This window comes from Hoplias malabaricus, chromosome 3, assembly GCF_029633855.1.
Source record: "Hoplias malabaricus isolate fHopMal1 chromosome 3, fHopMal1.hap1, whole genome shotgun sequence".
In the NCBI taxonomy this organism is placed as follows: Eukaryota; Metazoa; Chordata; class Actinopteri; order Characiformes; family Erythrinidae; genus Hoplias; species Hoplias malabaricus.
This window is the reverse complement of record NC_089802.1, coordinates 42,046,004-42,059,819: the sequence shown is the minus strand read 5'-3', so window position 1 is coordinate 42,059,819 and position 13,816 is coordinate 42,046,004. Positions and strand designations below refer to the sequence as shown.

Below are 13,816 nucleotides of genomic sequence, written 5' to 3'. Positions count from 1 at the left end.
AATGCTTTTGCCGTTTTCAGTCATAATAATATAAATTATCCTTAAGGTTTTTATATATTTTTCTCAGTTTGTCAGTGTATTAAATACAATGGAAATAATAATTCATCCATCCATTATCTGTAACCCTTATCCAAATCAGGGTCGCGGTGAGTCCAGAGCCTACCTGGAATCATTGGGCGCAAGGCGGGAATACACCCTGGAGGGGGCGGAAATAATAATGTGCTATTTTATTATTATTAGCAGTAGTAATTGTAGTAGTAGTAGTAGTAGTAGTAGTAGTAGTAGTAATAGTAGTAGTATTTGTAGAAGAACTGTACCATTATCAATGCCATTAAGCAAATTCTCTACATTTAACCCATACTTGGTCGTAAACACACAACACTTACACATACTGGTCACTACATGTAGCTAAACACACTAGGGGAAGTGAACACACCAGAGCAGTGGACTTCAACCATGCCAGCAGCTGGTGAGCAATTTGGGGATTAGACGCCTTACTCAAAGGCACGTTAGCCATGAATGAATAATAATACAGTAATTACTCCACCCAATACCAAAGTAATTAGGTGTCAAACCTGTTCATTCATGACCTACATAATGCAGTATAGAAAGCAGGGAGAGATCTGAATTAAACAAACTTGAATAATAATAGTGCTATTGTTATTATCAGACATAGAAGCCACAGTAGTGTGGTGGTGCCGTGTCCTCTGCTGATGTTGGTCCACTGTGTCCAAGGTCAACGCAGCCGTCTACCAGGAAGTTTTAGAGCACTTCATGCTTCCTGATGCTGTCCAACTTTATGGAGATGCAGATTTCATTTTCCAACAGGACTTGGCACCTGCACACAGTGCCAAAGCTACCAGTACCTGGTTTAAGGACCTGTTCTTAATTGGCCATCAAACTCACCTGACCTTAACCCCATAGAAAATCTATAGGGTATTGTGAAGAAGAAGATGCAATAAGCCAGACCCAACAATGCAGAAGAGCTGAAGGCCACTATCAGAGCAACCTGGGCTCTGTAACCTGGGCAGTGCCACAGACTGATCGACTCCATGCCATGCCGCATTGCTGCAGTAATTCAGTATTGAGTGTTGTACGTGTTCATACTTTTCAGTTGGCCAGCATTTTAAAAATCCTTTTTTTTGTATTGGTCTTAAGTAATATTCTAATTTTCTGAGATACTGAATTTTTTTTTTATTAGTTGTCAGTTGTAATCATCAAATTAAAAGAAATAAACACAAAATATATCTGTCTGTGTGTAATGAATGAGTATAATACACAAGTTTCACTTTTTGAATGGAATTACTATCTAAATAAATACTAAAAAAAAAAACTATTTCATGATGTTCTAATTTTATGACCAGCATCTGCATATTTAATCTTTTTAAAATGAACGCATGAACATTTTATTTGGAGATTATGTAATTACCCTTTCTCAGCCTAGTGTGATTTTCTTTTATTTTAAAACAGCACTAAGTTCTTAAGTAAGCAAGAAATGTGCAGAAAAATGTTATTGTGTAGGTTGTAATAACTCTATTTCCCAGAGCTGGTTAATTTGATGATTGTGAGTTTATTTTCAAAAAAATATTCAAAGAGAACACCATCATAATTCTGTTAATCTATCAATAAAAGGCCTGAAAAAGTCTTATCAGTGCAGTGAGTCATGCCTCTCAATATCATTACTCAGTTTATCATCCCACTGACCCAGAACTACCTTTTTTGAACCTGTGGTTGTAACATTAATAAATACTTGATGCTTGATGTGCTCCAGTACGCTGCCTAAACCAAAAGACCGCTCTGAATGTAGATTAAATGATAAAGGCTTTACAGTGTGACATACATCAGCAAAAGTATATTAGGAGATGTTCTCGCTTTATTCAGTAATGCCACATATTTCTGTCCTAGCAAAAAAATCAAACCTTGGGGGTAGCTGGGATCAAAATTTTGCACGTTTGACCCCCAGGACTGGAACAAAGAGCCTCTCCTCCCTCAACATCCATAGCACATGCGCACTTAAACAAGGCACCTGGCCCCCAAAGGGGCAAAATGGCTGGATGTCCACTGCTCTGTCTGTGTGTGTTTGTGTGTGCCCAATGGTAGTGGTTAGGGGACTGGGCGTGTAACAGGAAGGTTGCCGGTTCGATCCCCAGAGCCAACAGGTCATGACAGAAGTGCCCTTGAGCAAGGCACCTAATCCCCAACTGCTCCCCGGGCGCCGTGGCTAGGGCTGCCCACCTCTCTGGGTGTGTGTGCTCACTGACCCCTAGTGTTCACTAGTGTGTGTGTAAATGTGCCTTTCACTGCATGAATCGGGCTAAATGTGGAGAACAAATTCCTCTCTGTGCAAGTAGAGGGCCCAATAAAGTGATTCTAATTCTAGTGTTTGTGTGTGCTAAAAATGGCTCACTAGTGTGTGTTTTGTGTGTGATCAATGCCCCTACTGTGCGTGTGTGCTAAAAATGGCTCACTAGTGTGTGTATGTGTGTGCTAAAATGGCTCACTAGTGTGTGGGTGTGTGGGTGTGTTTTGTGTGTGATCAATGCCCCTACTGTGTGTGTGTGTGTGTGTGTTAAAATGGCTCACTAGTGTGTGTATATGTGAGTGATCAATGCCCCGATTGTGTGTGTGTGCTAACAATTGCTAGTGTGTGTGCATGTGTGTTTCACGGATGTGTTAAATGCAAATACTCAATTTCCCAAAGGGGTTAATAAAGTAACACTTCTCCCTCTTCTTTAAAAGATATGATGATCTCCAGTGAGCTATTCACCCCCTCGGGCTGTTTTCCTATCGCGAGACTTCCGGGAGACTCACTCTTTAACTTACGTTGTATCGCGAGATTTGCCGGACACCCGCTCCACGTCTGAGCGTCTGGTGGACGGACTGTGTTTAGGCTCTGGTTTAGTTGGAGTTGGAGTTGGAGTTGGGGTTCAGATCAGGGTGATTTCTAATGGCGAAGGTGGAGCTGAGTCCTTTAAGATCGTGGGATGATTTCTTCCCGGGGTCTGAGCGCTTTTCTAAGCCGGATCTTAAAGACTTACAGAAATGGAACAACAGAGTCGTCAGTAACCTGCTGTATTACCAAACCAACTACCTGACCCTGGCCGTGCTGGTGTTTCTCGTCGTGGGGTGAGTGTCAGGGTGTGATACATTGTGAACTGACATTCTGTATGAAGTGTTTAATCTGAGAAACTGAACACTCCTCCTTTCGATCCACAGCTGTGTTCATTTGTGCTTCTCCTACATCCGGTTCGACTGTGCTGTTTGTTTAACTTTGTTTTTTTATTATAAGGTTTGGCTCTTTTTATAAAGTCATGTAGGCTGTTTTATATAACACTTATATAACCACACGCGCAATATGCTTAAGTTTTATGAAAAATAAAATTAAAAAGTAAAGCAGAAAATGCTACAGAAGTAGTGCAGGTGTTTCCTCCCATTTCTCAGTCTCGCCAAAGAAGACCCAGACTCCAGTGAGAATGACAAAAATCTTTACTTTTAGTCTAGAGCGTGAAAATAAGATTTTAAATATAATAATAATAATAATAGCCATTCTATATCTTACTGGTTTGTTTATACTCCTGTAGCCAACTTGGCATTGGCCATGGAGACTTTAGGCTCATGTGCATCTGCTCCACTCCCCCCCCACCCCCCTCACCCCAATTCTATTGATTAGTGCTTTTCAATGGAGATTATAAAAGCTGTTTGTTTGTGCTGTGCTTGCCCTAAATATGAACTTTGACTTCTCTGTATCACGTCTCATGCACAGGACTGAGACAAACAAACATCTGAAAGTGCTCCCACAACTGTGTGATGTATTAGGCCGAGTGTTGGATTGTTCTAACATTTCTTCCCATTTTGGAAGCATTAGATAATTGTAGGATCTAAATTTATCCAGGCGCGGTGCCGTTTTAACCCCGATGACACATGGTTGCTAGGAGCTGCTGTCTGCTCTAATGCCTGATCCTCTGGGGTAGAGGGGGCTGTGAAGGATGTCCAGCTGCTGGCAAATTTCAAGCAGAATGATTTGCAAACAAATCTAATCTGCAGTGTTTTCTATTCGACTGTAAATATCAGCTTAATATTTTATAAATTTATTTGAATTCACTTCTTTATTTTGTTGTTGATTACATTTTCAACTAATTTCAAAACACCAGCCTTTGGTCTTTCTTTAACTGCCTTCATCCCAAGCTCATTACATCCTGAGATGTGCTATTCAATAATGACATGGGAAGAAATATAAATGTCTAAATTCTAACAGAGTATGAGTGAGCAGTGGGAGCCTGAACTCACTGGCCAGGCCCTGGTTATAGCTATTTGGAACTAAATAGTAAAGGCACATGAGCATAAATACACTGCCTGATATTTCATAGTATATGTATAGGTGGGACCAACAGTGGGCACTGTCCCTCTGGTCTGTGTGGATCCCAGTTACTGAGTCCTGTGATAGGGACACCGTCCTGAACAAATGGCGCTGTCTTTTGGATGAGAATTTGAACTGAGGCCAGGGCATTTCCTCAAAAAGCGTGGAGCGTGACTCCAATGCCTCATCGTCTCCATCTTCAAATCAGACTAGACTAGAGCTTAATCTGTTCCTCTAGTCTCGTCCTTGCCTAATAACTAAAGTGTGGTGAGCCTGCAGGATCTGCACATTAGTGTTGGTGGAGGTGACTCCCTCCAGTGTCCCAAGGAATGTACACCACTTTTGGTTCATATCCTCACCACTGAGAGCAAATCTGATTTTTGTATTTTTTCCTCAAGCAACTAATTGCTAGCAGCCTTTGGCCAGTAGATGTCCCCGTTGTCAAATTCACACTGAATTGTGTCTCTAAATTTCCATCTGTCCTCAGGTTTATGAATCCTCTGGGGATGTTCACTGGAGCTGCGGTGGTGGTGTCAGTGTTCCTTGGATTTCTGTGGGTCGGGGACAACAAGGCAGCCATCAACAACTTTAAAAAGGAGAACCCCACACTGTTTGTGTTTTTAGTGATGCTGGCCAGCTACCTCCTCATGTCTCTCTTTGGAGGAGTCATGGTCTTCTTGATGGGGATCAAGCTTCCACTGATTTGTGAGTTTAATACACTCTCATATTCTGTGTTTTTTTTAATTTATTTTTTTTTGTGGTTCAGCCAGTATGTGGAGGCCCTCTTTAATCTTTTGTTTAATGTTGCAAATGAGCCATGTTACTTAAAGTCTCATTAGACTTGACTTGGGCGGGGTTGGAAAGTCTCTATCTTCCCACATATCTGTTCCGCTTAAGCACAGTTCACATGCTCTTCACAAGATGAGATTAGAGTTGGATTAGATTAGTTTTTAAGCATGTTTTAGAAGGCATTTGGATACATGTGTACTTAAAGGAATTCAATGTAAGAATTGGCTTTTTTGGTCTCCTGGGCACCCCCTATCTGCTGCTGAGTGTAATTCATGTTTACACTACTGACGTGAAATCAAGTCTCACATGCATCTCTCTCCCTTGCTCGTTAGCTCACTCAATTAAACATGACTAGCTCTCGCACACTCTCCCTGTCTCTCTCTCTCTCTCTCTCTCTCTCTCTCTCTCTCATCGAGTGATGTTTACAAAAGTAGCGAACATCTCTCTGGGCTTCAGCTGATGTTGAGCCGGGGAATTTGTGTAATCTAATAAAATAATGTTGACTACAAGATAAAACCCATATATCCCTCATAATACACACTTTACTGTGTTATTACATCCATAAATTGTAACTTTGGTGGTACACTAGCTGTTATAACCACAGCAACTGACAGTAAAGCACTCGTTACCAGAGTTGATGTCCAGTGCTTAAAAACTGAGCTAATCTGGCTAAAGTTAGCACTCGCCCTCGTTCATCATTAATTCTCAAAACCAGATTATAACACTGTCCTCAACAAAGCTTGGGTTCCACCAACACAAAGTGTAACTTCAGTCATTTAATCCAATTTAATCCAGCGAAAAGCACTTATGACCAAAATGGATGTCTACCGTGAGCTAATCCGGCTAAAGTTAGCAGCTGCAAACCCTGGCTCACTGCTCAGTAACTCTCAGAAACTGATTATAACACTTTTGTCAACAAAATTATCTCTAACTATCACCGCAACACATGAAAAAAGGGCAACAAATACTGCTCCAGCTTGTGTCCTCAGGTCTGTTTCAGCTCACTCTACTGTGTAAATTCAGTCCTGTATTAACTCTTGTACTCTCTCTCTCTCTCTCTCTCTCTCTCTCTCTCTCTCTCTCTCTCTCATATAATGTTTGTACCAGGAATACAGAGCTAGATTCTTCTTGTACCTACACAACCATCCACCTGTGAGCTACGTGCCCTAAAGTATTATGACTGCATTCTCCCTATTACAGCTCAGAGGAACATTACAATCATTTAGAAACGGTAATTTTACATAGTGTTCCTTTAAAAATGCTTAGCACTAGTGTTCTTAGCACTTAAGTAATTTTAGGCCACAGATCTACATAGAAAACCATTTTGAAACCTGGTCATTCTTCTGTAATCAAGGGTAATAGCTGGTAGTTTGTTATGCCCCCACACCCCACATTACTGCAATAATGCTTTACACTAGATGCTGGAACTTATCAGTTAGATTGCAGTCAGACATGAAGACTTAATGAAAAAAGGTACAGAATGGAGCTCCATCTCTCTGGAGAACACAGTTCAAACTAGTAGAGTCCAAATACTAGGGGCTTTAAAGCCCTTTAGGCCTGGCATTGGTCATGGAGGCCTTGGTCTCGTCAGCTGCTCTAGGGTGTCCTATCCTGTTCCTGCTTGAGCTGGCCTTCGAACCCTGTTCTACTGGGCTGTGGAGTGCAGCAGTATTATCCATTGCACTATGCAACACTGTTATTAATTTGAATGTTATCTTTCTACATATTTTCATAGGGTCCAAAAGAAAAATGCAGTCATTTGCAATCCTCTTCATTTTTTTTTCTCCAGTGATATTCGCTCATGCCTCTCTGCGTCTGCGCAACATGAAGAACAAGCTGGAGAACAAGATGGAGAGCGCAGGACTGAAGAAAACGCCCATGGGCATTTTACTGGAGGCTCTGGGGCAACAGGAAGAGAACCTGAGCAAGATTCAAGACTTTCTGGAGAACAAGCTCAAGGAATGATGCAGCTCTGGAACTTTCTGCCACTCCACATAGCTGTGAATGACTGTATATCTTTTATTTTCCTCTGATCCCGGTATGAGGTCTCTGTACTCTCTATGCAATGAAAATCCAGCTGTGCAAACTGCTGGATCTTCCAAAGATGTGTGAAGTTTACACAGTGGTTCAACTGGAACATTATGACATGTTATAAAGCGCACTTTTCTGTCATGTTTAGAGCAACATGATGAATGTTGAATGATCCTGTGATCACTGTGAACTGTAAGAACCTTTGTGGGGTACAAGATCTGAACGTTACAAATCTTAAACCTTCTTGAATGCAAACACACTCATAATGAAGGTTCTTTCTCCTGTTTTCCACATGAGCAAATACTCTTGAGAAAGTTCTCGGAGCAATGAGTTTAATATGACTTTCCTTCACTAGGAGGCAGGGGTGGAAATTGGCCAGAAACCACAAGAGCACTGTGAAATGTGAAAGCTTCTAAAAAAACACTCCGCAATCCGTAGTGTCACTGAAACATCAGCTCTATTCAGTTCAATCTATTTTAACGAGCTATTCATGTGTTTGAGGGAGAATACCCACTTGTGCGCCAGACTTTTATTCACATTTTCTTCTCCACACTAAAGTTACATGAAACTGCTGCATAATTTAATGTGGAAAGAGAAAAAATAATGTTTCCAAACTCAGCTGAAATAAACACCAAGTAATATCTTTACTTTAAAATTACAGCTTCAGCAATCATGATGTTCTACTGAAACCAGTATTTGGGAGAATATAACCCTCTAGTCACTACTCCAGGCTCAACACTACAGAAGCTAAATTATGTAACTTCTGGAGGAGGGTAGGAAACTCCTCCCCCACTCCCCATTAATTTCAGTACAGTGCTGTAAAAATGAATTGCACTAGAGGGAGCTTTTTTTCTTTTTAAAAAGTATCTCCTGTGAACGTACCACCACACGTCTCTTATCTCCACTCCTTCAACACTCAGGGTTATATGAAGTAGATTGCAGTAACCCTTAAGGCACATTCCAGTGCACAACTTACAGATAGCATAATGTTTTAAGACATTTTCCATGAAGTATAATAATGACTAAAACGTTCCTCCCTTTAAAGTAGGCCATGTCCACCTCTGCCTTTAGGTTTACCTTAGATTTTGTTTCATCTTTATGTATGGTGCTGGGTAAACGCCACTGAGAGCAGTCTTCCATCATAAACACAGCCGCTGTCTTAACTTGTCTTTTGGATAGAAGACAGAGTAGACGCATGGCTGAGAGAAATCTGTGCGATTTATTGTTTATGCTTCAGTGCAAATGAATTGTGGACAGTAGTATGCCCTGCTCCAACAGGAGAATAACAGATTAAACCTCATGTCTCAGTATTCTTCTGGATCAGTGGGTTACAACATATTGTTGCTGTCAGAATGAAACCGCTTATCTGCAAAATATTAAGTTTAAAGGAGAAGGAAAATGTCCTTGTCATTTAAAAATGATTTTGAAATATTTTTTTCAGCCGTTACTCATGGAATGTACAGCACAAAAGGTCACTAGTTCTCATATTGCACAAAAAGAGCTTGAGAAAAATCAAGAACAGCAACAAACAAAGAAAACCCAAAAGGTTTTGGCACAATCGTGATGAATTACTAGATCAAAACTATTGGTCATAAACATTTGATTTGTCAGTTTGTGTTAAATTAAGGGTAAATAGCAAATGTGTTTCATAAACCTGAAAAGATCTATGCAATTCATTTATATTGTACTTTAAGAGAAATGTAACATGTTTTAAAGTCCTAATAAAGATAGCTTATTAAAAGAAAAAAAGTCTGAATTACTGAAAATATCCTGCGTAATTCACCCAGTGGTTTGATGTGAATTGATTGATGGTAAAATAAACATTCCAGTTTCTTTACAGTGGTGGTGATAGGAACCAAAGGGCTGTTCATCAGAGTTAAAGGCTAAGCACCGCTTAATGGACCTCCATGAATATTTCACATTATTTTAGTTACTGACAGATATAAGTATGAATTAAAATGAAAATAGCAGCTTAATGTGCTTTAAAACTGACAATTTTATTAAATTGACGGAAAAACCCGAGCTCGCTACGGAAATTCTTGAACACAACCGTGACGTCACTGGTGGACAACAGCTGAACAACGCCGCGGTAAAACACCGTTATGACTGACTGTTATGACAGTATCTAGCGATAGCTAAATAACCAACATTATTCATGACAATAGCCTCGCAATGAGCTAAACTCAAATTTAGAGGTACCGTTATTCCTGTAAATGTGATCGAAGTCGAATTCATCCGACACTATAAACCTCCGTAATGCAGCTACGTAGCCGAGTATAATCTGAGCCACCGAGTTTAGCAAGTCAAGCTAACGTTAACTAACACCAACTAAAACAGGCGAAGTGAGTGTCCTTACCCTGTTTACCTCCATGTTACAGAGGCTCTTGAACACCTTTCGTTGGTGTCCTTACATGCCCATATTGTTGGAAAAGCGCCAGTGAAATGAGCTACAGATAACGGAGTGAGCGGATGGTCCTTTCCAAAATGCCCGTTTAAAGTTGACAAATTTAGTCCATTTTCTGGATATTTTGGGCCATTTGTGAACAGGTGTCCCACTGTACACTGAATTATTGCAGACCAAAAACAACACACCTTTTCGTCATTTTGCATTAAATTAAGTGGTACTTCTAGAGTTGTTGCCTACCATCTACGTCACAGGCAAGAGACCTATTAGAGTTTCCGAACACCGTTGGGGGGCAACGGTCTTTTAAACCTTATTTCTTGAATTAGTAAGAAATAACACGTTTTCTGACTATCAATAAACACAAGTTAGGAACTGTAATTCCACTGTATTTATTTGTTTGACACTTTCATATAGCTGGTGCTTAGCCTTTAAGCCCAGAGCTGAGGGCTGGTTAATGAGTGTGTTCCTGTGCTCTTTCATATTTGTTTCATTTGGCTAAACAAAGAAATGCTGCTTTAAGTAACCACCAGGGGTCGCCATTTCTACCATACAAATAATTTACCACATCCTCCAGTGCAATTACTCGTCTTCTGAGTTTAATATTCGCTGCAGAAAATGGCGACTCCCTTGAGCCCATTTAGTCTTTTACCCTTCTGCTTGGATTTGAAAAAATGAATTTTAGAGAAACAATCTTGTCTCAGAATGTTTCATAGATTGGAGCATATCTGTAGCTATTTAGTGTATTATCTCCATTTAACACAGACGTCTGCCTCCCATCACCACCACTGTGTACAGTTCTGTTTCAGCACGTTTCTCGTGCACCTCACAACAAACCTTTCACAAAGACTTCACTAAGTCTTTAAGGTGTAATTATGTGAAACTGTTAAAATGTCTGGAAAATCCCTTTTATTGCAACAGGAGTTAATAATAGAAGATCAGATGTTTCAGAAGAAAAGCTGAATCCACAGTGGCTCCTTTCCCTGTGGTTAAGCCCATGACAGCATCATGTGGGAGATTGATAGGGTCCCTCCTCTTCGTCCCTCTCTTCCTCCTCTCCTTCTCCCCCTCTCTCTCACACACATACTCTGACTCACCCTCTTCTCCCCGGTCAATAGCTGCAGTAGATTACTGAGGCCTGTTAAGTGTTCTGCTGAGTTTTGAGCACACTCATCTGCAGTTATTCATATGAGTCCTGTTCTAAACTGCTGTGTTAGCAGCTCCAAGCTTCATACGCTTTCATTTTAAACACAAGCCAGATGTGAGCGCCATTCTGTTGTTTCAAATATATCAACACATAACTCATTTTTGTTAGTATGATGTCGGAAGTTCAGATACTCTCAGTTCTTTATTAAAACACATCAAAAGTGCTTCGCCAGTGCCATCACTTATTGACCACTTTGGGGCCTTTGTTTAAAATCAAACGGACCCAAGTTCATCCACAATTTCTTTTAATATCAAAGGTATTAATACTGAGCTTGTTCCCACTTTGCTGCAGAAACAGTGTTTATTCCTCTGCAAAAACCATTACATTAGCTGTTACAACATGGCTGTGAGGATTTGATGGTGGTGGACAGAAACAAAGTAAATGCAATTTAGTTACATTTCTTAAGAATGTACATGCATTAAAAACATCAAAAGAAGCACAAAGAAAGCACACCATTCACGGTGTAGTACACACTCATCTGTGAACCTGTTTAAAGCAAGCTTTTATTCAACAAATTTGTAAATTAAATACATTTATAAATAAAATAAAATGTATTTATTATTAAAAAATGTAAATTAAAAAGTTTGCCTGTTTATAAAACATTATTTCACAGCCACTTAGTTCTCTCTAATGGAAGCCCTTACCTTCAGTGTTTGTGCTTATGATCAATTGAATAGACATCAGTGTCAGACTAATTAATGACATGCTTTTAAAGACGGGTAGCCGAGAGTTACACTAGAGTCTTTTCACTTACAATACATTGATTAATCAAGAGTTTTGTTAAAGAAAGAATAGCAATGGTACATTAGAGTCATGATAAATCATGGTACTTTTATTTTCAATACCGAAGTTCACTGGAAGGCAAAATCTTTTTTAATTTGAAAATCTAAAGTGCAGACTTTTACTGGAGCAATATTTCACCTGGATTATCACTGGTGCGAGTGGATCAGACACAGCAGTGCTGCTGGAGTTTTTAAAGCCCTCAGTGTCTGGACTGAGAACAGTTCACCGACCACAAACATCCAGCCGACAGCGTACTGTGTCACTGATGAAGGACTAGAGGACGACCGACACACACTGACTTCACATCTACAAGGTGGACCAACGGGGGAGGAGTGTCTCACAGAGTGGACAGTGAGTGGACACAGGGTTTAAAAACTCCAGCAGCACTGCTGTGTCTGATCCACTCACTAACACACCACCACCACGTCAGTGTCACTGCAGCACTGAGAATGATCCACCACCACATCACACCTGTAAATATGAATCATCATTTTAACACAGTATTAGAATCAGATCTAGGGTTGAGGTTCATTAAATGTCAAGCAGGTTACAGAAAATATGAAGTAACAAAGGAGCAGAACTGATAAGGAGATAGAAGGCGGTGTGTGGAAAGCTTTACTCATCCTGACTCCTATTTGAGACAGTGTGGGTGTGTGCGTGCTGCCTGTGGATGAGTAACACTTCGTCTGAGAGAAAACTAACAAGGCTCTCCTCTACTCTCCAGCAGCAGCTGTTAGAGGAATCCAGGCTGAATCTCCAAACAGCCGCATGGTTTTAATACTGTCCCTAAATGACTTCCACTGAAACAGTGCCATCAAACCACGCGCTGGCAGGTGGGCTTATTTTTAGATTTCGAAGCCCTTTAAACAGCTATTTGATTTCTTCTGGATCTATTCTGTCCTATGTTTTTTCTGAGTTAGAGCATAAACTGATCAGCCAGAACATTAAAAAAAGCTCTTTGTTCCTATATACATTGCCCATTCTCTGAGCTCCACTGACTCAACTTTCTCTTAACGTGTGGGCTGTAATTAGAAGTGTACTAAAGTACCATGTACTTTCCTGCAACTTTTCCACTAACTGCCAAATATAGTGTATATTTAGCCTAATTTTCGACTATCTGACTTTTAAGTGTGGTGTAAATATAGCTTAGAAACCTCTATTCTCCACTATTAACTGTTGGGAATAGTGTAAATATAGCTTAGTACCCTTAGTTTTCCACTAATGGCTGCATATTTTGTAAATATAGCGTAGTAACCTCTTATTTCCTGTAAGTATGATGTAATTATATTACTGTTGTGGTCAGTTACATTTCCAGAATTGATTTTATCTAGTCGTGATTGTGTATTTTGGTCTCACTACCAGCGTTACCATTTTACACAGGCAGCCGGTGTTTCATTAGAGCTCTGGATCTAAGACTCCCTCCTCCTCCCTGAAAGGTTGAGGGTGACCTCATGAGCACTGACCTTCAGGTGGAGATGAGTCTGTCATCACTGCAACATACTACACCTTAACAGAGTTCACCTCCTGAAGACCAGAGAAGTAGTGGACCATGTTTAGCCGTCGCTGTGGTATACCTGCAGGGGTCAGCTCATCACATCTCAGTAGTGAACCAGAAAATCTCTGACGAAAAGGTGTATGTAATACTTTAGATCATATTTATTTAATATAAACATCATGCTTGTTTTGAAAGATAACTGTAACGTAGTGCACTGACTGTGGGTAACACTCCAGCACTACAGTTAACGCAGTGTGAGTGGGTTTCTTCCAGTTTCTAAGGTGTTCTCCCTGTCGAAAAACACGTTAGTAGGTGGATTCGCTTTGATAAACTGTGCACAGAAGTGTGTGTGTGTGTGTGTGTGAGAACGCCTGGGTGAGTGTGTCAAATTGTCTAACCTCCCTAAAGTTACATAGTGCAGTTTCTACAGTGCTGAGCTCAGTGTAGCAACGACACATGCTCTTTCCTCTGTATTACAGATCAGTGGAGAATAGATACTGAAGCTGTCATTTTAAAGTAAATAATAACACAATGTTCATTTTATTGAAGTTATACTACATTCAGCTCTGAGCCCTAAACTCAGAACCCTGTACTGACTCAATACCTCATATTATGGCTGTGGTTTTCATTCCCTTTTGAGTACTACTCTTAAGAATAGTCACTTATACTGAGCACTGAAGAAAGACACATGCACACAGATAAGCACACACACACACACACACACACACACACACACACACATCTGTGTTTAAC

The 13,816-nt window shown here is 40.3% G+C and overlaps 1 protein-coding gene across 1 annotated transcript; it reads left to right on the top strand.

Annotated features, from left to right (window-relative positions):
• Positions 1-2,854: 2,854 nt before the first annotated feature.
• Positions 2,855-8,903, top strand: arl6ip5a (ADP-ribosylation factor-like 6 interacting protein 5a). Its single transcript, XM_066664747.1, has 3 exons — positions 2,855-3,126; positions 4,845-5,062; positions 6,936-8,903. Exons 1-3 carry the CDS (start codon positions 2,948-2,950, stop codon positions 7,109-7,111), a joined length of 573 nt encoding a protein of 190 aa, XP_066520844.1. The 5' UTR covers positions 2,855-2,947; the 3' UTR covers positions 7,112-8,903.
• Positions 8,904-13,816: the final 4,913 nt, after the last annotated feature.